This window comes from Lissotriton helveticus, chromosome 8 (genome assembly GCF_964261635.1).
Source record: "Lissotriton helveticus chromosome 8, aLisHel1.1, whole genome shotgun sequence".
Lineage (NCBI taxonomy): Eukaryota > Metazoa > Chordata > Amphibia > Caudata > Salamandridae > Lissotriton > Lissotriton helveticus.
The window spans coordinates 1,105,963,010-1,105,987,332 of record NC_136069.1 but is presented as its reverse complement, the minus strand read 5'-3'; the positions used below and the strand labels follow the sequence as shown (position 1 = coordinate 1,105,987,332).

The following is a 24,323-nucleotide window of genomic DNA, read 5'->3' as shown; positions in this document are numbered from 1 at the left end:
GTTTCATTCATAAAGGCCTTTGTAGTACGTACGTAGAAAGTCTAGTCCAGTATTGGCATTTGTTTTGTTCCTTTGTTAAATTGACTCAGCCTTACTGGGTCCGAGTCAAGGCCCTTTGGTGTTTTCTTGTATCTATAAGATACGGCGCATTCCTGTCCTTTTCCGCTGCGCCAGCGCACAATGGGCTGCGTGCGCCAGCGCAGGCACCTTTGCACAATGGTGCAAGGGTGCCTACATTGCGGGGATGACTATTTTTGTACAGGAAGGGAAACCTTCCTGTACAAAAATAATCACAAGGGGCTTTTCCTCTTTCTACGTCTGTTGCAGAATGCAGCATGCATAGAAAAAGGAAAAACGAGGAGAAATAAAGATATTTCTCCCCGTTGCCCCTCAAGCTTTTGGCACTGCCTCAGATTTACGATTTCTCGTAAATTTGGGGCAGTGTCAAAAGGCCATGGATGTTGCTGGGAATGCCCCCAGCAACACCCATTGCATGCCCCTTTAATGCAACACTGCGTTAAAGGGACTGATATTTATCAGGCAGAATTTAGCCAAAAAAGTGGCTTAGTGCTGCCTGATAAATATCACGCAGGCTTCTGCGCCACGGAACGTCACAAAAAGTGACGTTCCGATGGCGCAAGGGGCCTCATAAATGAGGCCCGTACTGTTCATAGGAATATTATTAAGGTTGTATATTTTAAGGTCTTTGTGAGCTTGCTCCTCTGTGTTTCACTGCATACGATTTTTTAGACGCCTTTTTTTAAAAAATAGAGCTCCAGTTAGTTATTGTCACTGCTGTACCTTCCTTAGTACTTTTATTAGGGGTTAGTTTTTAAGGGTCAGCTCAATGCTATGTTAAAAAACGAAACCGTCCTACTTCTATTAGGAACATTGTTAGTTAGTGGAACCTTTTGGGTAAGACAGAACATACCAGCCACAAAAGGCGATGGCAACTATTTGTCCCAAATATGTTTTATATGTATTTTGGTTTGTCCCTCTGAGGTGATTTTTTGACATTTATTTTTAAACGATTACCGAGGTTACATATGTAGGCCATAAAACTACAGCAGAGTAAATCTTGTATGTAGCACTTTATATTCTGGATGAGTGTGTAAAGAGGGTGAGGAGTTCATACAGGTTAAATCCGTGTGTGTCCTAGATGAGGCAATAACAGCCAAAAATTCGACTCCCTCAGTCCTTCCCAATTTCGACGTAACCCATATTCCTGATTGTATCCTAGAATAGATTTAAACTGTAATCAGACACAGATTCACTAGTAGAGTGTGGAGTAAAGCTAGGTAAGGGTGGTGTAATTGCGACATCCTTTGCATAATATCTCCACCTTGTCTCTTTTTTCATTTCATCTTATGTTGTAGGTATAAGTGAAAGCAATCAGACAGAACGAACATATTAAAGGGGCCACCCCATAACATAAGAAATACAGAGTATGTTCACACACAGCACTTTGGATTTTCTATCAGATTTAGGAGCCGATTTAGAACCATGCACACTGGTTATGCTAATTGAACCCAGTAACACTTTACGCTCCCCCCACTTTCCTCCAAGCAGCATCACACTTGAATCTCTTGTAAATCTCTTACATCTTGAGCCTACCTACGCATGTGCTTTTTTCAGTGACCATCAGAAGTCCCACAGGTGTTCATAACCTCACTCTTGATATGACAGATACTATAACAAATGTTTCTTAGACAATGTTACATAACAAACTACCTGTAACACTATAAAAGAGAGAGATAACTACAAATGCAATATTATTTATTGGTCTGAGTGTTGTTAATTAATTTTATTGTGCGTTTAGGTACTGTTATTTAATGGCATAAATATTGTGAGGTATTAAATATTGTATGTGGTGTTCAAATGATGGTTTGCATTGCCATTGTGTGAATTATGAATTGTGGTCTTAACCATAACTTTTTTTTTTCATTGTAGAAGTTTGACAGAAAGGAAACATCCGAACACGGTGATCAAACAAGCTAACAAAAGAGCATGTAATAATCATCGTGCAGCTCTTCTAGATACCATCCCTAAACCAGAAGAGGACATGATGACGTGTGTGACGACCTTTACTACCCACTCCAATAAAATCAAGAACATTGTCTTGAAACATTGGAAAATCATCAATGCAGGTAACCTGGACCTTAAGCGCCCACTTTTTGCATTTAAAAGGACACAAAATATCTGAGATCTCGTGGTTCACACTGGACCACAACCATGTACAATAACCCAACAAGCTACATTATGGAACCTGCCCGCGGTGAGAGGACACTACCTGTGTAGCGCGTGCAACACATGTGCCTCGAATCCGGAATATGAAAACCCTGGATATAGGCAACTTCAAATGGACTCAAAAAAGACATACCAATTGCAACACAAGGAATTGCACATATCCTATCATGTGTCCATGCAACCTACACTATGTAGGCATGACCACTAGACCTATCAAGGTCAGGATTAGTTGCACCATACGCTGCGGACGTAGTGCCATTAAGATGTGCAATCATTTCATTGAATTTCAGCACTCAGCAGATGACATAACCTGGACTGTCCTGAAAGCAAACCCTTTGTGAAACACACACATTATTTAGAAGAGCACACCAATGGGTTTTCCACCTCTGTACAGATGTCCATGGATTGAATGATGTTATTTCATAAGTAGAATTGCACTGACATCCACTCCCAAGTACACCTAGGACACATTAGATATCTGGCCGACTGCTTGCAGAAACGCTCTTTCTTTCTATATGATTCACCTCTAAGTCAGTGGTGATTGAAGTCTACTCCATACCTTTCACACCTTGTTGATGATACCGTTCTTTTACCGTAACGTTTGTCATCTCGGAACTAATACCTACACAAAAGGTCAATGTTTGAAATTGTGGTCTCTAGTTGGCAATTGCTTGCAACTTTGTCAAGGTAGGGACCCTTGCTTCTAGTCAGGGTAAGGGAGTTACGCCCTTAGACAACCCCTGGTCACTCCCTTGGCGGATTGGCACGAGCAGGCAGGCTTATCTCAGAGGCAGTGTGTAAAGCATTTGTGCACACATACAGTAACAGTTACAACACTACAAATGGACTCCACACCCGTTTCCAAAAATACATAATCTTTATCTAAATCAAACAAGACCAAAATGAAAACAATCCAACATACAATAATTAAAATATGAACTTTGCAAGAATAACCTTAAAAATACAGCTCCTCTGTCCAGTGCTGCCGCGCTGCTGAAAACAACCAAATCCAACAGTTTCAGTTGACCAAGTCGGTGTGGACTGGCATCGGTGTCAGAAGCCTTGTAAAGAGTACCTTTGGTTCTGGCCAACCATATTGGTGAGGGCCAGTTGTGGTAACTGTTGCAATTGTGGTGTGCACTGGAGTGGTGCGGCGTGCGGTGCCCTCAGGTCATGGTGCAGGCAGCGGCCTGGTGAGGGCGACCAGTGGCGTCGGAAAGACCAGGGCGGTGGTGTGCAGTGGAGCTTTGTTCGTTGTGGTACCGGCAGGTCAAGCTGCAGGCAGCGCAGCCGGTCAATGGGAACTGGTGTTGGTGGTCCACGGCTGCAGTTTAGGGCACAGCGGTGCTTTGTGTAGCTTATGCGCTGTGCCCCCTGACTGCGGTGCAGACCATGATGGCAATGTCAGCTGGCAACTGCATCAGCAGTGAGACCAGGGCAGCAGAGTGAAGCAACGCGGTGAGGAGTGCGCTACCCACAGGACGCAGTGCAAGCAGCAGCTTGGTGGCAGCAGTGGTCATTGTAAACGCTGAGACCAGGTTTGCTGTGAGAAGTGCGGTGGTGCCTTCCGCAGTGCCTTTAGGTCACGGAACCACCAGCGGCCTTGGTGGTGGTGGCTGGTTGCAGCTTCCCTCTGTGGCAACTGAGACACACAGTCCCAGAGGGGGTAGCCAGATGAAGGTGAAGTCTTTGCTGTTCCGGATACTTCTTGAACAGAGGGCAAGCTCTACTTCAAGCCCTTGAAGAAACTCAAACACAGAAGTTGCAGAAAGTTCAGCCCAGTACTTTCTCTGCCCAAGACAGAAGAAGCTACTACGGGCCAACACAGCAGAGCACACTGCAAAGTGGTAGTCTCTCCTCATAGCTTCCCCAGCTCATTTTCTTGGCAGGTAGTTTGATTCAAGTGAGTTCTAAAGTCCTGGGGTCTGGGCCCCAATGTTTATACCACATTTCCTTTTGTTCTCTTGTGGCAGAGAGTGACTGTGCTCAGTCCAAGCCAGCTCTGTCCTCTCTGGCCCAGTTTCCCAGCAGGAGGCAGATACAGCATTATCCAAGGTAGACCAGGACTACTCAGGTGCAAGGAAATTCCCCCCCACCCCCACTACTCTAAATGCAGCCCAGATCTATTCTGCCCAGCCCTGACTCACCCAGGAAAGGCATAATACACCTCAAACCCCCCAGTGGCTGTCTGAAGAGAATGCACATCTCCAGTCCCTGTCACTCCAAAGCCAGACAGTCACTCCACCATCAAGCAAAGGCACATAGGATGGCTAAGCAAGAAAATAGCCACTTTCTAAAAGTGATATTTTCAAACACACAATATAAAAATCACCTTTACTAAAAGATGCAGTTGTATATTCTGTGTTCATACTAAACTCCATCATTGTATCATTTCCCCATGGGAAGTTATACTTGTAAGATGTAACAAAGTATTTACCATTCTATACTATGCGACAGATAGCGAAACATAGTGAAAAACGAAACACACGTCTATCAGGACATGTCACACACACCAGTACATGTCCTACCTTTCACATACACTGCACCCTTCCCATGGGGGTACCTTGAGCCTACCTTAGGGGTGACTCACATGTAAGAAAAGGGAAGGTTAGGTTCTGGCAAGTGGGTGTACTCGCCAGGTCGACATGGCAGTAAAAATTGTGTGCAGACACTTCAGTGGCAGGTCTGAGAACCCTTTAAAAGGCTGCTGGCACAGTCAGTGCTGCAGGCCCACTAGCAGCACTTGATTTACAGGCCCCGGGCACACACACTGAACAGTACTAGATACTTCAGTAAATAAAATCAGCCAATCATGGAAACACCAATCCATAAACACAATTTATAGGGAGAGCATATGCACTTTAGCGCTGATCAACATTGGTAAAGTGCCCAGAGTCATAAAACCAACAAAACCAGGCCAGAAACAGGAGGCCAAAAAGCAAAACGTCAGGGGATAAACCTGCTGAAAAAGCCAGGTCTAACAGTCAGGTACCACACTCTTTATTGGAATACTTTTATTTAGTACAGGGATTATCAACATGGTACCCCATCCTTCTCTCCTTATACTTTGATATTGTTGGATGTCATCTGGGATAGATTGTAAACATCTGACTAACAGATATAATACTTGTGTATGCTGTAGATTGACTTCATTGAGTAACAAACCCTCTTAGGACACCCTTGCATCTCCATATGGCGGCAATCTATACAAGCTCTTGCGTAGTAGGACCACTTCATTTTCAGAGTAACACCTCAAACCATAATAAGAAACCATTCACATGAGATTTCTTTAACTTATACACCTTTGACAACTGACATCCACTTCTGTTAGATATGCCATCCTAAATGTGCCATGGAGCAATGAACCCTCTTAGAACATCTGTGCCGTTCCAAGATAGCGGCTGTATATATAAGGCACCGTACCATGGTACAACACATTTTATAGAGGGTACCTTTTTTGACACTAGAATGCATCCACATTAGAGTTCTCTTTAACCCACACACCCTCATTAACAAATAGCCTTTTCGGTTGGATATGTCCTTAGATATACACTTTCCAAGCCATGGACTTTGTATGCAGTATGTTTAACACTCCAAGATGGCGGCCACAAGGACTAGTGAGCACACTTCCAGTCAAGATCCGGAAGCAGTGAAGCCTGCCATTACACCACCAATATATCTACAAAGTTTCTCGAGCCCCTTCACATTCAGGCAGACAAAAGGACAGGTAGGTGCCACCGAGTGATGTAACCACCTGAACTGTGAGTAACTTCATTGAGCAAAAACACGCTACAGTTGAACCCGTACACGCTTGGAAATGACATGATTTTAATCTTCTATCTGTTTCCTGTCCCAGTCTGTGACGGTACTGCACACTTTTTCCATGACCCAGGGGAAACTTACCCTATACGGAAGAGGTAAGAGGATACATCTACACTTCATCAGATGAACACCTGGCTAGCCAGATCATGAACACCCTGGTTTGTCATAATTTACTGGGCATGTGTAGATGGTGGCACTCTATCCACTTACTTCTTTCCTGTCTTCTGTTTTTGCACAGCACATGATCATTTTAATTGTACCTTGCGTTTTGTTCTGATATAATCATGTTGTTCACAAGGATGTCTTGATATTTTTACCTGAAATGTGTCAATTTGATGTGCTGTGACATTTTCATATTAATAATTATAGTGCAGAATTGTAATAAGAATTTTAGCATGTTGCATCACAATAATGGGTGAAATTGATGCATTACTCGACATTCTTAACTGCAATGTCTGGTGGCCAGTTCAGCGCCAGATGGACACATTGGTACACTTTTTGGGACATCCTTAGTGTTAAGGAGGTTTTACGCAAGAAACATTATAACAATATTGTACCTTTTTCTCTCCCCCCTTTTTTTATATTTAACTTTTTTGTTCCACGTTGGATTACTCAAGATACAATCCAATAGGTAGCACCACCCTACTATAGGGAGGTCCCCTGCACACTTCCACTCTCATATTACTCTTCTTTCTGGACCTGAAGAAGTGCCAAGGATCTCTGTCCGAGCCCAACAGGGGGGGGGAAACATGTTGAACCAATAAATATAAAACTGTTTCCACTTATATCCACACCTGACTACCTAGGGCCATTATAACCCACTAGTAGCACCAGCCATCTGGTTTTTTAAAGAGAAATCCACCCAATAAATTGACATATCATGGAGATCCTCTAGTCAATTTTATATTTACTCACTTCCATATGACCACTTCCTCATACGCATCATACGGCTAGACCTTTTAAAAGAGCTCCGCTAAAGTGACCCTTCGGGGGACCCGTAGGGCATTGCAGCACCGGTCCGATGAGGAGCAGCCACCCTATGATGAAGTATGATATACCTCTGGATGTGTGAGGGCAACAAGTAAGAGTCTCACTGACTCACCTATCTACCTGTAGACCATATTCCCCTTCTCTTCTTTAGGAGCAGTGACCCCACTTTTTTGGAGAAAACTTTGTGTTGGAGCATGGGCACTGATCCTTTTTTAGCTCCCAGTGCCCCCATACTCTGTTTTCAGAGTTAAATTTGTCAATTAATCACCAATCAATCAATCAATCAATCAGAGTACTTGTAGAGGGCGCTACTTACCCGTGAGAGTCCCAAGGCGCTGAGGGGAGGGGGTGCTGCTATTGCTCGAAGAGCCAGGTCTTGAGGAGTCTTCTGAAGGCGAGTAGGTCTTGGGTCTGTTGTATTTGGGTACGGAGGATGTTCCAGGTCTTGGCGGCGAGGTAGGAGAAAGATCTGCCGCCGGAGATCGTTCGTTGGATGCGGGGGACAGCGGCGAGTGTGAGGCTGCCGGAGCGGAGCTGGCGGGTGGGGGTGTAGAAGCTGAGTCTGCTGTTCAGGTAGGCTGGTCCGGCGTTGTGGAGTGCTTTGTGTGCGTGGGTGAGGAGCGTGAAGGTGATCCTCTTGTTGACAGGGAGTCAGTGTAGGTCTCTCAGGTGGGGGGTGATGTGGATGCGGTGGGGGACATTTACGATCAGTCGGGCGGAGGCGTTTTGGATGCGTTGTAGTCGTCGTAGGTGTTTGGCTGGGATTCCTGCGTAGAGCGCCACAATAAATTATCAATAACTATAATCCAATGTATTCCCATGTACCTGGCAACGGATAATAATAATTACTGTCCCAAAAATATTTTACATTAAATATGTTTATTTAAAACAACTATAAACTTAGATCGAGTCTTTTTAACACTCTTCAGGCCACAAAATGCAGCCATAGAACCAAGGACAAGTGGCGCCAGCTCACAATTAAAAATATGGTAAGCTGTTCTGGGGTCATGTGTACAATGACCCAAGAGACTAACTGCAACTTCTTTTAAATGTTTCCAGGGGGCTGCTTAGTACCCTTGCCCCTTTTAGGGGCACCACAAGGATGCATCAATATATATCCATCCATTTGTCTCAGGGCATTATGTGGCTCTCTCCGGCAGGAGCAGTAAATGTGAAATGAGAAGCTATTCCTCTCATTTCATATCCATATCAGGTTTTTACAATGTATGTTTTGTAGTGTCCTGCTCCCATCAGGGGTGCCAAAGAACTGTAGCAAACATTTGAGGCCCAAGGGGGAGACTCATAGCCCCAGCTGCTCAGCACACTCCCTTGCCAGCACCAATTATGGGTGTCAGCAAGTGGCAGCAATTATTTGCCTTTTAAATTTGTTACATTGCAAAGTAGAGGAGTGCGCCCCCCTCCCCAAGGCAGTACTGATCTAGGAACCTATGCCCAGGTCTGAAATGTATTTCAAGGGAAGATGTGTGCGATGCCCCTCCTCCAGCCAATACTGGCTGCAGGGACCACCCATTCCCCAGCACTGAAATTCATTTAAATGGGAATGGGGTGGGTGGCCCCCCTCCCCGGGCCAATACTGCCCCAGGATCCCATCCACCATGGCCTAAGATGGGCCGTTACCACCTGGGGCACTCACAAAAATAAAATATTACATTGGGGACTAGTTGGGGAGGCACACAGCTCCGGCAGTGCTTTATAGGTGGAGGGGAAGCCGGCTTTGCTCTTGCCCGGCAGGAGGAGCTTTTTTCTCTGCTTCTGTCTGCTAGAAGCAAACCCTTCAAGAGTGCACCCAGGGAAGAAATGTGTGGTCCCACCAGCTGAGAGCATTTCCGCAGCTCCCACTAGGTGAGGGCATACTAGACTTCCCTGACTGTGCTCTTGCAGGCAGAGAAACTGTGTGGGGGATGGGCTCCATGGGACACAACAACTGAGCCAGCCTTGGCCGGTGGGCTCACCAGGGATCTTTTGAGGCTCGGGAGGGGAGCCGCATGCCTCCTCTCCTTTTAAGCTAGTGGCCCTGTGGGATGGGTCCATGGCACCTTTAGAGGCTGGGGAAGTTGGGGGCCCTTAAGTAATCTACTCTTAAGTAGGTTTTTCCCTGGGGGATGAGGTCTCCAGGCCCTTTGGAGGCTCGGGAAGGTGGAGCTGCAAACCCCCCTCTTTCATTTAAAATCTGCACCAGGGGATGCGGTCTCCAGGGCTGAGGGAGGCTCGGAGAGGGGATTGCACCCTTCCATGCCCTTTAATCAATCGTTGGCCCAAGGGACGATGTCACAGAGGCCTCAGGGAGGCTCGGAGAAGGAGGGTGCATGCCCTGTTTCCCTAAGAATGTAGTTTGCCGCCTCCTCAAACCCTGGACCACCTTGGGAAGTGTTGTTTTTTAAACATGTGATAGCCCAATTGTAAACTTTTTTTACAGCAGATTTGCAGATCCACAGTGATTAAGCAGTAACATTTAAAAAAAATGTTTTGGCCCCAGGGAGTATTTCTGTGGGATCCCTCTATCAGGCCTAGGAAAGCAGGGTATACCTACCCTGCCCCTTATATCTTTTTTGATAATATTTTCAGGGGTGGAGACTCAGTCCCTGATCCCTCAGACAGCAGCTGCCACATCTTTGTTGATGTGGGAGTAGACATGTGGTGGTAGCCAATCAGATATGATATTGAGATCTGCCAGTCCTGCGGATCCTCTGTGGGAAAAATGCACACTATTTTAGCCTTAATTTCTACAAAACTACTCAACAGATTTAGGCCAAATTTCAAAATGCATACTTTCTGGACCAAGATCTAGCTTTCTGCTAGATTTGGTGTAATTCTGTTCAGCCATTTTTGTTAAATTTTCCTATAGAATGAATGGCGAAACCCTCCCTTTTTCTCGGCTATATTTGATGGTTCACCCAGAAACTTTCCATGAATGAGTTGTGGGTGAATGAGACTTTTTTAAGTTGGACTTGATTTGGGGAAGCAGCCAGAAGCATGTGAGATAAGCAGAACTACATTTGCCATCTGATAGTAGTGGTATGGGAGCACCAGACTTCAAGTCATACTGCCTGGGAGGTCAATTAAAATGGCTCTCATACTGGTTAACTGGCCATGACCTGCATGAGATAGCCTACACACCTTGCATGCTCGCCCAGGGCACACTACATAAACTGCAATGTCCCCGGTAACGGAACCACATTACAGCTCAATTGCATCTGAAATTCACCATTACTTACTGGAAACTGGCCCTTAAATATACTGCACAGACTGTTACTTACATCCTCAACAAACCACTGTTGCGGCTCCCTACCCCACCGGGCACACTGACACACTGACGACTGCACTCATGGGAGCGGGCAGGAGTGTCAATGGTAGGGGCGCTGTTTGGAGATGGCACGAACCACGCAGAATTCGTATATGAACAGTATCTATTGGATTTGCTGTTCCTTACACATACAAATATCACACGGTACATCAAGCTACACTGGGATTCGGATGGCACTAAAGCCACCACCCACAAATTTTTACACTACTTATATTATTTGGGTAATGGCAGATATTTTATATGGTGGCTATATTAAGGCCTACAAACACATTTAGCAGTAACTTTGGCACAGCGGAAAATTGGGGGCTCGATTTGGGCAGGGGATTGCAGGACAGGGAAATAAATACTCTTCTTGAATTCCTGAATTCCCTAAGAAATTCTTACAAAACTCCAGGTTCAAATTCATACAATATATGGTGCTGCACAGGGCCTACCTCACACCCCACAGACGGCATGACATTTTTCCAAGAATCTCTGTGGCATGCCCCAGATGCCAGGATCAAGATGCAAACTTATTACACATGTTATGGGCCTATCCTACTCTATCATCCTATTGGGCACAAATCATTACAACATTAGAGGGGATAATGAGAGGGATTCATTGGTGCACAGCTAAAAGTTGTTTGATAGGGCTATTCTCCCACCCAGAAAACTATAGGGTACAGGGGAAATTCGCAGACCTGGCACTTCTCCTGTCGAAGTGTCTGATAACTAAAAGTTGGAAGTGGGCATCCCCTCCTGGCATATTAACTTGGAGGGAAGCAATGGGGGATGGCGGAAAGTGGCGCTTCCTGCAGGGAGGAATACAGGGGTTTACGGAAAAAAAATAGCCATGGAATGAGGTACCTTGCTGGAATCTTTTAAAACCCTAGACATACTGTGTACCTGAGCGCTGCATACAATGACCCCATGCCAGTTAGAATTGTGCAAAAATCTGTGGGGTACTGTCTGATGACCTAACACCCAGAAATAGGAAATGAATGTAATATATGCCCTGGATAGTTTCACATACCATACTGTGTTAATATCAAGGCCTATTTTTAACTCGATTGAGAAGGTACTGACAATACAGCAAATACCACTCGAGCCCTAACACCGAATGCTGGTAGCCGCCAGTAGGGGGGAGGTGGTAGGGAGTTAGAAGTTTACAATGTTTACAGCTAGAAATGTAACGTATCCAATTCACTGCAAGGCATTAATACAGAACTCTGTATTGACAATAATAATAATAATAATAAAACCATTTATTAAGCGCCTGGTTACACAGGAAGACAGTGCGTCCCCGCGCTGTGGGTGCATACCGACAGAACTCTGAACGAAAGCTCAGACACCCGGGGGGGAGAAGAGCAAAAAGCGGCAGAACGACTAGACCGTGGGGAACAAGTACGGTTTCAGTTTCAACCTGAAGCGTGCTTCCGAAGGCTCCAACCGGAGCTCGAGTGGGAGCTCGTTCCAGTATTTGCTGGCAAGGAACCTGAAGGATCTCCCTCCCATCCGAGCACGGCGGATGCGCGGGACCGTCATCTGCATGCTCCCCATAGATCTCAGCGACTGTCTGGGGCGATATATGGTCATCATCTTCTGGAGGAATGTGGGGCCACGGCCATGAGCGATGTGGTGGGTAATGCATAGGGTTTTAAACCGAATGCGTTCCTGCATGGGAAGCCAGTGCAATATATGAAGTGCCCGCTTACCAGATGACTTCCGAGGCAGTTTTAAAACTAGCCTAGCCGCCGCATTCTGGACACATTGGAGTTGGCTCAGGCCCTTTCTACTAAGCCCACAGAGCAGTGAGTTCCCATAATTGGGGTGTGGGGTGACTAGGGCGTGCACCAGGGTTTTCCTAGCTTTAAAAGGAAGAAGATCTAAGATCTACGGAGGACCTTGAGTGTACCGTAACATTTCCCGGCTACAATCCTCACATGTTGGGAGTAAGATAGGATTGAATCTAAGATAACACCCAGATTTTTCACCGAGGCGGATGGGGTGGGCATAGTACCCAAGTCAGCTGGCCACCAGACTGAGGTCCAGACGGAGGGAGACGGACCGATAATCAGAAGTTCCGTCTTATTGCCGTTAAGGCGCAGACAATGACCCTTCATCCAGCCAGCCAGAGCCACGAGACAGGAGGAAAAGTTCTCTGCAGTCCCAACTGGGTTATGAGATAACGTTATCACCAGTTGGGTATCATCTGCATACGAGACAATATCCACCCCATAAGACTCCACCAGTCTTGCAAGGGGTTCCATATATAGATTGAACAGCGTGGGGCTCAATATAGAGCCCTGCGGAACCCCTTGTCTAAGAGATCTCCGACTGGATTTGTGTGGGGGGGCAATGAATTTGAAATTTCCTGTCCGCCAGAAAGGAGCTAAACCAATCATAGGCTTGGCCCGCTATTCCTATCTCACTCAGGCGTACAAGAAGACCCGAGTGCGACACGGTGTTAAAAGCCGCACTCATGTCCAATAGTATCAGTCGTCCACTTTGCGTCGGAGCAGTTCGGTGGAGAAGAGGAGGGCCGTCTCAGTAGAATACTTTGCCCTAAAACCCGATTGGGAGGAGTGAAGAAGAAGATTGTCCTCCACAAAGCTCACAAGTTGGTTGTTCACCAATTTCTCGACTACCTTCGCACAAAAAGGCAGAAGGGATATGGGACGGAGGTTATCTAGCTGAGACATACTCAAAGTGGCCTTCTTTTTGATAGGAACGACCTGGGCCAGCTTCCATTCCTCAGGCACCAGACTTTCTCGGAATGACAATGTGGCCAGATTGCCAATATGGTCGCTCAGGAGCTGTAGATGGTTTCTGAGGATCTTGGCAGGTGCGACATCCATAGGGGATCCGGATTGGATATCCGAGATAGTATTTATCAATTCCTCCCGCGGAGGAACTCTAAATTCCTCTAGAGTGCAGCTCTTCCTGGGTCCATCATCAATGACCTTAGCAGAGGTGCCCGCTGTTGTACTCTGCTGAAAAGATTCATAGATCTTCTCCACTTCACACACAAAGTAATCCGCTATATTTTCGCATGTCTCTTCAGAGGGGGCGTCTTCGGTCATAGTCGCCGAGAGGGACGTTAACTCCTTATATATTAGGAAGAGCTCTTTGGATGAGTTGTCCGAATTCGCAATCCTCTCTTTGATGCGGTCCCTTTTCGCCTTTCTTATCAAGTTATGGTACGCCCTAAGGCTATTCCTGTAAGCTGTGGGTGATATCCTAATCTCTCCGCCATTGGCGTTCAAGCACCTTACATTTCGCCTTAGCTGCGCACAGCTCCTCATTATACCACGGGGCTGATCTAGATCCACGTACAATGGCTTTTTGGGTCCATGGGGCAACCCTATCCAGGGACTTAGCTATCCAATCCTCAAACTCCTTCCAGGCTCCCCTGAGAGTCTGATGCAAAGGAGGGATTTCCTCATTAAGGGCAGCATCAAATATTTCATGGTTGAATTTCCTCCAGTTCCTGCGTGTGGGAAAAGGTAGACGCTTAGGTTTGTCCGCTCTACTCAAGCCCTGCACACTAAACGGGACGAGGTAATGGTCAGACCATAAAATCCTAACTGGGGGAGATACTTTAATATCGTCCCAGTTCGCAAAGATGGGATCAAGAAGATGCCCTGCTTGATGGGTTGGCCTTCCATCCGATAACCTAAACATCAGGGCTTTTAGAGAGGTGATTACAGATTGTGCCTCCGTACAGTCAGAATCCTCAAAATGTAGGTTGAGATCACCTACTAGGAGGAATCTATTATACCTGAGGGCAGGCTGAGTTACCGTTTCAAGGAGACTGTCCACAAATTGCGAGGACCCCCCAGGAGGGCGATAAATAAGGTAGCCCATAATAGTACACTCCGGGGAGACCTTTATGGAGAAAAGGCCAGCCTCACAGTTGCTAATCGATACTTGCTTTAAGGAGCAGTCAAGATCGATTTTGTGAACAATCGCTATGCCCCCCCCCTTTTTGGATACCTCTGTCAATTCTGATAAGACCATATGAAGGTGGAAGGGCCTCCCGAATGTCAGGGGCATAGGTCTCATCAAGCCAGGTTTCCGTAAGAAACAACAGGTCGGTTTGGCAATCAGTGAGAAGGTCATAAATATTCAAACAATGTTTTAGTCTGTTATAGACAAGATGCAAGTCTGTTATAGACTTGCATCTTGACATTATGCAAGACATGTGTAAACAGTTAAATAATTGGTCATATTTGAAGTGCATTGCTGCGATATCATCAAGTATTGAATGAACTATGAAAACCCAATAAAGTTTGCAGAAAAAAAACGGGACCAAAGTTATAGCCCCAAAAAATATTTGAAAGAGTTATTTATTCTTGTTACTAATTCTTTTAAATTCAAAACATTATACGTATTTTTTATCACTAAAAGGTATAACTATATAATGTTTTAACGTACATTAATGGAATTGATTAAGTAATATTTCCAATGAGGTGTTAGTTTAATTCCCTGCCTCCATAGTTTTCTATGGGAGTGATTTGCGATACCAGTGGTGGTTTGACATGTGTGGTGCTTAACTTACTCCTAGGCTTCTCTGTTGTACATTTAGTCTGTTTTGACAGTATTAGGGACGTAGTAAATTTGTAAGTGCTTTTTTTATTTGCAGTGATCTTGCTCTTTTATGGGTGTGTTTTGTAACGTCATGTCCCTCCCTAAACCCCTACTTATTCTTCCTTTAACCGAACCTGTTTCGTAATAATTGTTCAACATTTCCCACCTCTCCACTGGTCCTCATTATACACTAAAAAAGGATTACCTACATGTGTGTAGAGCCCAGCCTCTATGAAGAGAGGTGTCTGTACAAAAAAGAGAGGTGAGTCAGAAATGGAGATCACCACATCTAGGCTAGTGAATTGAATTTTGAAGTAAATAACTAGTACTATTGAAGTACTACATTACCAATGCAGCTTGTGAATCGGATCCTAGTTTGAGGTACAACAACATGCTGAAAAGTAAACAATGTGGGAGCTATATTTACCTTTTATACTTAAAGTAACACTAGATTCGGTCCATCCTTTGGAGTTCATTGCTGAGCATGTAAAATTTGAAATGAAATCTTCTTTCCATATTTCCTTAATAGTTAAAATCGCAGTTGTGTAGCTCTCATTGCGAGACCTGTGTACAAATAAAGTAGTCCTGTTAACTGCTCTTGAAATAATGGAAGGGCTATATGATGACAGACGCAATCACAGTTGTGAACTGTACCTTTCAGTGTAGACAGAAAATCGTGATGAATTTAGCTTTTTCACTGTGGTTCCATTCACCTCCCACCAGGCAAAGTCTGCAATTTGCTTGAAATACCCATGAAATGCTGTACATGTGATATTTATAGAAGAACCTAAAAGAGAATAGAAGTTAAAGTTTAAAATAATGTCAATTACTAAATGAAACCAGTGGACGATGTAAATAATTGGATACTGTCTCCCCGCTTCTTAAAGAGAGGGTGGCGGCTAAATAACAATATATCAGGGATGGTTATATTGAACAACTAAAATATTACAGTTACTACATCACCTACTACTCCATTGTTAATTCCACATCTACTGATACTGTACTTAAATTGCAATGTAGTAGTTGTGTTACATTTTTCATGCAATAACATGCAGTATAGTGAAGGAGTATAGAGGAAGTCTGTGCCGTCTACCACGAGGCTGAGGGAGGCTGCCCCCAGCATGGTTAGCTGTGCACTATTACCATATGATGCCTCAACACTAAGGATTATCAACCATGTGCATCAGTTATGATTAGGTATGGCAGCAGGTGCTACTCCTGGCTTATCTTTTGATACTTATGGAGCTGCCTCTGCAACTGTGAATCTAATTGATCATCAAGGCAGATGCTGGATAGAGAGTAAAATGGACTTGGATGGCCTGATTTTAATTACCCTGAATCAGTGTGTGGCAAAACGTGATACCCTAGGGTCAGAATTTATCAGGTGTAACTAATAGGGCCTTTTAAAAGTTGTTCTCCAGTAATGCAGAATCCTTGTGGATTTTGGTTCTTACCACACTTTCTCCTGAAACATTCCATCAGGATTTACCAACCAAAATTTAACAGGGTGCACTGTTCAACTCACTTGTCACTTACAAGGTGCAATAAAGGGTGCCAAATCAGAAACAGGAGTTTTCGTGGTGGTCAGCGTTTTCAGGTGAAGTTGTACCCCCACAGGTGTTCTGGGAGTGGGGAGCATCAGGAGAACTTATATCCTTTCTTTTCAGCTGGGGGGGGGTTCTGGCCCTCCCCCACACCCCCCATCTGAGCTACAAGGGCACGTAATGGATGGGTACAGAATGTCTCCGCAGCCCCAGCAACTCCTTACACCGTGCACCACACCTATCCCTTATTTGTGTCAAAAGAGAAGTTGCCTCATTATTTTCTATATCAATAGGAATCTCACTGGCAGAATTGTCCATTGGCATAAACCTGTACCCTTATGTTGCAGATGGGTAAATGAAAAAATATCTGTGATTTTAACTCATTGGCTAGGCTCATGTGCAATTTGCTGTTTCAGCTGTAGCATAGTTTGCTGCACTGCAATCCTTAATCGGGGTCTTAATACAACAAGAGCAACACAATACACTTAAACATACTGGTAGCACTTAATTGTTTTGGCATGATGTTGACCCCTCCCAGAGAGATTGTGCATGCCGTAGACATTGCTCTTGTATCGTTGTCATCACACATCACTGATGATCAGGGCTATAGAGCGCTGCTGACCAATGACAACTCCTTTCTAATGGAGCTGCCTACTGCTCCTCTCTGCTGTGTGGCCCTAATCAGCAGCCTCTAATAGAAGAGCTTGATTGTATCTTGTGGCAGCAGGAAGCCCAGACAGGAAGAGGATGAGGTTGGGTGGTTTCAAGGTTTCAGCAGCTAGCAGCACGTTTGGTGGTTTCAAAATTCTTTCTAGATTATGAGAGTGTTCTTCACATAGGAAGTTCTCACCTGCTATATAGATATATAGATCAGAAGCCTTTGACACTGCCATAACTTAGCATTATTATTTATTGTGTTGATTTCTGTCTTCTACTGGAAGCCCATGAGGCAAATCCCATAGTTGGAGGAGAAGAAGGAGCAGGTGAGCTAACATCATTTTCAGGAAATACCTCTCAGAAAAAGAGAATAGTTAATGTGATGCAGGCGGCTAAGCCCTTCTTTTAGAGTAATAAAATATGATTTTCATATCAGCTGTGACTCTGTTCTTCTTCATGCAGTAGTTACCTTCCACTTTGAAAAAGTATTAGGTGAAAGTTTAAACAGGAGGGTGGGAGACAGAAATTGAAAATGAGCTGTTGCAAATTTGTGAACAATATAGGGCCTCGTTATGTGTGCTTCATTAATTCCAATGGGGTTGGAAACCAGCTGCAGCCGCTGCAGGAAAGAGCGGTGGGGCCAGGGGGGGGGGGGGGGGGGGGGGGGGGGGATTTTGAGAGACGACCACAAGGGAAAATTAAACAAATTATTAATTTTCCCTCATGACCCCACCGCTCTTACCTGCAGCAGCTGCTGGAAACTCCTGTTACCAGCCCACCGGAATTACACAGTCCAAATATTTCATGTAAACCTTGGGCCTGATTCACTATACTTTTGAGTAAGTTTACACTTTCACTACTTTTCAGTAAGCACAAACTGCAATTTTGTAGTAACTTATACTTTTGTAGTAAGCCCAACACTACACATGGCCAACCACTGGTACAGCAACACCCTCTCATAGAAATTAATAAAGTAGTCACTTGAAATAAAACCCCAAAGGAAATATTGTAAAATTAAATCAAATTACTTAAAATAGTGAAACCTATATATATAAATATACATTAATGCTAAACAAAATATCTTATATAAGTAGTATGTATTTTTGATTTAGTATAAACGTGTAAGTTACTACAAAAGTGCAGTTTATGAATACTGTAAAGTAGTAAACCTATTCACAAGTGTAAACATAGACAAACGTTTACGTTACCTTTGTGAATCCTACCCCTTGTGTTTTTCTGCTGTAGAATTCATCAGTTTCAATCAGGCATCCCAACTGAAAGAAAGATTTTTTTTAAATGATTTACCCTGAGAATTAGATGTGGAATTACCAATTACCCTGGACAATTTTCATATTTTAGGGGAACATAAGGGTCCCCTTCGTACTCCTGTGTTAACTTTAGAAGCTACTGATGCAACTGATATCAATAAGTCCAGGAGGAACGGAACTTAACATCGTATTTAACAGAGAATCGATAATTAGACCATTGAGAATTATGTAAAGGACACCAGCGAGGAAACCAACAATGTTAGGCACAAGCATCCCCTACCAATGCATGACTGTAATATGTAGGCGTTTAAAATCTACAATACATCGTAATGTTCACTTAAATGCCTACAAAAAACAAATTAAGTATATTTTAATTTCAACTATGAAAATATATCAATACAAAAGAAGATTACCCATTATGGAATCAAAGCTTTGTTGTAGGCATAGTGTAAAATCAAATATGTTTGATATGATTCTATGAATTTATGTACTTACCAAGCTCCACTTCAATAGTACGATTTCTAGGGGTTGCAAAGACTGGAAATGTTGTTACAGAAGGTGCTGAGAAATAAAGAATGAAAAAAGGAAATATGTCAAGAACGTGTAAATGTTGTGGATTAACCTCTGAAGTGCTAAAAAGTAAATTTAAGTGTGAAGGTGTTTTTTTTAACATTAAAAACGATCCTTTAAAATAATGTTGATGGATGAAAAATATGCGGGGACTCATAGGAACTTATGACATACGCCCACTCAATTAATAATGGAAATGTAGTCTGAAGATAAAATGCATCAAATACATTTTAATCAAATTGGATTTCTTTTAATAAAAACGAGAAAATCGTAGAAATTACTGTAAATAAACGGTACAGCAATTCATGCTTCAGTAAGTTCATCTTTTCAAGACCGATCCAAAACTATACTGCACAGAAGAAATGTCTTAAGCACACAGTAAAAAGACCGCTCAAAGGACAATTAAAATATGAATGGAAATTATTAGTTGGATTTTTTTTTTCTACTTGAAATTTTTTTTTATACTACATCAATAACGACAGTGTGGGATTGTCAATGGATGATGGCAGGTGCAAACGGAACACGTTGGTGGAAGTGGCCATGTATATAGCTAGAAAAATACTTTTCCAAAAGGTAAGATGTGTTGCCTAAAAGATTGGCCCAAGGTAATTCAATAGAATTTAAAGAACAAAGGCAAGCCCTCAATACAATGGAACACATTTATGGTAAAAATGGCGGGCATGCAACGTTGTTATTATGCAAGTAAAATCTCAAAGAGCTCCCATTTACTTGCATACTCTTTGTTAATAGAGTTTGCTATTTTCCCCACGTTTGTTCTCACATAGAACCTTATTACGATATCAGGCAGAAGGCCATCCGGCAGCTCATTGGTGACGGTCCGCCTGACATCTGAAGCATCAATCCGACCGCCTTATTATGATACAGGTGATCCGAAAGATGCCTGTTGGGGGAATCCGCTCTGCCTCTGACAGGCTCAAGGAGCCCGTCGAGAAGGCGGGTGGATCGTCATCCCCAAAATGGAGGCTTTGCACCGCCATGGGGATTACGATACACCGTTCTGACAGCCTTTTCATGTTGGTTCTTCCACCATGAAAAGGCTATTTTAAAGGGTCTTTTGGGGCCCCTAACAGGGCCCCTGTCCACCGTGGCCCTCTGCCAAGGGCCCTGGGAGGCACCTGGGGTGCCCCCTAAACACCCGTGTATTGTGTGGCAGGCACCATACAGGAGAAATGCACTTTCCGACTGCCGTGAAAGCAGTTGCATCATAATTTGGGAAGCTGGACTGCCAAATCCTTGTCGGGTGATCCAGTTTCCGACACGATGATCTGCATAATTAATATTATCCCGTGCTTGCAAGAAAGAGCTGAAAATGAATGCCACCTTTCCTTGCTAGTAACCTCTAAAGCCATTTCCTTCCAATGCCTGGATTGATGTTGGCAATATTTTTCTCTTAAGCATCTAAAAAGAAGTGCAAAGGTTTGGGATATACTGTGAAATCCATAGCCAGAATATCTCATGAACTGTGTAGTAATCATAGTTTTCATGTGAATTATGGGAAATTTGCAACAAAAAAAGCTTTGAAACTTCACAGATTCATAGACAAAAACACTCCTCCCCCCTTACTACAGAATGAAACATATTATCGAGGCAAAATAAGTATGTAAAATTGAAATTGATCAACTGTAAACATCAATGAAAAAGCTGCTTAAAAACAGCGAAACAGTTGTTTAATCTACAATTATTATTTTTAACAGTCCCAATGCAAGTTGTGAGAACTTTTCCCACATTTTTGACGAAAAGGTGAAAAAGATGGCTCTCTTTCTCCTTGTGTGCCAAAATGCCCATTTTGGCCTGGCCTCCGTAATTTTTTCGCAGAATTGTATCGCTGGTTTTTAGACTGTGGCATAGTTGTCCAGTGACCAGTATATGTGCTCTGACCCCTAAAACGTGTCACAATTGACAAGTCACTCATTGGCATATTTAAATAAGGCCATAGCATATGGTGTAGAACCTACACCGATTACATGGAACCTTAAGTGTCACCTGTGGACCACAGGTACGTATTGTGCCAGTCAGTAAAGTGATAAACTAAAACATAGCTTCAGGCTTACCCCATTGCAGCCAAACTGCTGCAGTTTAAACCTACAGGCTGGGCTGGTCAAATAACCCTTTTGACAGTGAATAGCCTTACTTTTAAATATTAATAAATCACCCTATGCAGATTTTGTAGCTCACAAGGTAGTATTCATGGTATTTAAACATGGGACATATACAAATGTAATGTTGCCATGTCCTTTCAGTGGAAATCCACCAAAGCTTTTTTTACTGTGAAAGGCCTTGTTTGTCCCATGAGGAAAACTAGAGTGCAGATTAAAATATTCACTCTGCTGTCTTGGGTGTGGGACAACCTAAGAAAATGGTTCAACCACTATTTTAATATTTATAAGAAATTCAATTTTGTGGTGAAGTTTGATTTTTAATAAATGTTTAGGGAAAGTAACTTCTAGAAAGTTACCTTTCCTTGCCTGAAGCACCAAAACGATATTTTGCATTAGCCTGCCAGCAACTGCCCCGGCCAGTGCTTGACCTTAAAAAGGTGTGAAAACTGCTTCCAAGACATGGACAGTGGTGACCGGATGGGCTGAGTGTGGGGAATGCAATGCACATTAGCTCAGGAAGGGCAGCTGAGGAGCTTGTAAACTGAAGAGGTTCCATGAACTTCAATAATTTGAAAGGGATATGGCTAGTACCTGCCCATTCATAGTTTAGTGTAATTAAACTTGAGGAAGGTAACATCTTTTTTCTTTAGGTCTTTGGTAGCCAGTTGGGTACCAGCCCAGTAGGAGGGGGACTTTGCCCTAGAACCAGTTTTGTTGTGCTGAGGAGGAGAGGCCTGGTCATTACCCTAAATGTGCCTCTAGAAGGCCACAGACTCCCTTTTAGGGAAGAATGACTGTGCCATCGTGAATTTCTCTTAGAGTGGTGCAATGTGGAATAGTTTATAGTAAGGCAAACAGGATGTGCTGCCACAGTAAGAAGGTTTTCCTGTGGGTACTTTTTCCTCATTGGGTAGGGAGGGTCCATGAGGTATTCCCACTCACTTGCTGGTGAAAACTACAAAGCTGGCACCTCACCCACACCTCCTCAAACCGTTTTCTGGACCAACAGAAGAACAGAAGAAGTATTTACCCAAAAGGTTGAGACCTGTGAGGGAACCTGAAGGACTAGGCCTGTACCTAAATCAAACAAATGCACTCCAAGGATCCGTTGGCTGACCTCCTGTGTGGCTAAAGGGAAACACCAAGCTAAAAGACGCCTTTTTACTGAAGTGCCCAGCTGACCAATAGCAACCGAAACTTGACTGGACCCTGCTAATGGCTTCTGCTAGAGTGAGTCCTGGCCCCTTGTGCTGTCATTGAAGTGCTTTGAGATTTAAAACTGCCCAGACTATGAAGCGTCACTATGACCTTGTGGCAAAAGTGCCTAATTTAAATACTACGAGGGATACATTTTCGTGCTTTCCCTGCTGAAGGATTTTGAGCTTTAAAACAGACTAAGAGGTCACTTTCTTTATGGGCAGTTGGGCCATCCTCCACCAGGTCATTAGAGTTTTTTACTCTGCCTCCCTGTTGGAGGTCCCGACCGCCAAAGCTATAAATGTCCATCGGCTTACGGACAGTTAATGTATTCAAAGGAACTGCTTTCAAGGAGGTTCCTATCAATACATTGTAATCATCAAACATAATGGCAAAGTTACATTTTTTTCAATTTTCGAAAACAAAATCCAAAAGCAGGATTAAAAAAACAGAAGATGCCTTCACATCTAACATGGGCTTCGATTGGAATTCCATAGAGCATATTATCAAGCCCATTATCGCCGCTTTATCTGCAGTTTTCTGCCGATAAAGCGGCAATAATTTTATCTCCTGTCTTGATAATATGCCCCATAGTTATACAAAATAGAATATTTGAGATAAGAGCATATCAATAGTGCCGAGAAAGTACATTAGGATTGCGTACAACCATTATTGCCTAAAAATCATGAATCATAAAATTCATAAAAGCGAGCTAAATAAAAACAGAGATATCTAGATATTCGATAATACCAAAGGAGAGTTTCATATCATGGTAAGTGCCAGATGATCTACCATGCCCCCAAATCTTTATAACAAGTCTAAGTTTTTGGAGCCCTTTGAGTGCATACAGACGGTGCTCCAAAATACATATGACATTCAGCCTTCCTCTCCACATTTCAAATGACCAAGGTTATTTCTGACGCCAGAATGATGTTATGCATAGCCGAGCCACGGCTACTTCTATAAAAATTAAGTAGCTAGATTGATATATCTCTCGGTTAACCGTGGACTCATCCAGAACTCCCAAGAGTGTAATAGAGGTCTGTGCCCCGATTATTTCAGTCAAATAGGCCTCTACCCCCCAATCAACTGTCTCAGCTCTGGGCATGTATAGAACATTTGACCTGCCCCATTGAGAAATTTTAGCAGGGGTGTAGTATACATTGAAGATAGTCTTATAATGCTGTGCTTTGAGATTGGAGGATATCAGAATCTTCTCACCTGAAGAAATGAAGTCTCATAGAATGCCGCCTCCTTGAGACAATCTAGTGTTCCACTTTTGATTTTGTACCCCCAAATCATCAGGCTGTGTTTAAAGAAGGGCTTGATACAAAATACCAACCTTCCCATGCTCCCTAACTGCCTTTATAAGATTATTTTTTGGCTAACACTTTTGAATTTGATTTTCTCTGCAGATAGTCCCGAAACTGAAAGTATTTAAAAAAAAGCAGTTTTAGGCAGAGTATATTCCACGGCCAGGGGAGAGTAGGTCAGACCATCACTGCTATGAAAAAAGTTCCCCAAAGTGATTATACCCTGTCGTCTCCACCTAACCATAGTGGCATCCCAGAAAATAGATGGTAATATTAGTGTTGCTGATGTAGGTGTATAGTGGCAGATCCTATTGATCTGCAAGAATCTCCAAACCTGCTGCCATACCTTACAAGCAGCTTGAATTAACTTAAATCGAGTTGTCTTGACTGAGCTAGGTTCTAGATGTTGAAAAAGCCTCTCTCAGCCTCCGACCCCAGCAACATTTTAAAATCGGCAGAGCCTCAGCTACCTCAATTTCACCGTCACCTACGAGTAGAATGTGCATATGTTGGAGAAGACAGGTTCAATAGTAGAACTTAAAATTTGGTACTGCCCAACCCCCACGACATCAGGGTAGATTCAGTTTTTTTTTTCCAACTTTATTGCCATTTATTATCAATCTGTGACATTATGCATCGTGATACAAATATATTCTGGCTGTAGCTGTTGGCAGTATATCCCAGGGCCCATTCTGTGGTCC

General features: G+C 43.5%; 1 protein-coding gene across 1 annotated transcript in view; it reads right to left on the bottom strand.

The window, feature by feature from the left end:
* Nucleotides 1-24,323, bottom strand: part of LOC144771880 (interleukin-1 receptor-like 1) — a 417,138-nt gene that overhangs the window by 178,801 nt on the left and 214,014 nt on the right. Inside the window, exons 6-8 of the mRNA XM_078656126.1 lie at nucleotides 18,918-18,983; nucleotides 15,608-15,740; nucleotides 15,381-15,517 (exon numbers count right to left, since the gene is read on the bottom strand). Coding sequence (XP_078512252.1) covers nucleotides 15,381-15,517; nucleotides 15,608-15,740; nucleotides 18,918-18,983 — 336 coding nt within the window. The remainder of the gene's footprint in view (nucleotides 1-15,380; nucleotides 15,518-15,607; nucleotides 15,741-18,917; nucleotides 18,984-24,323) is intronic.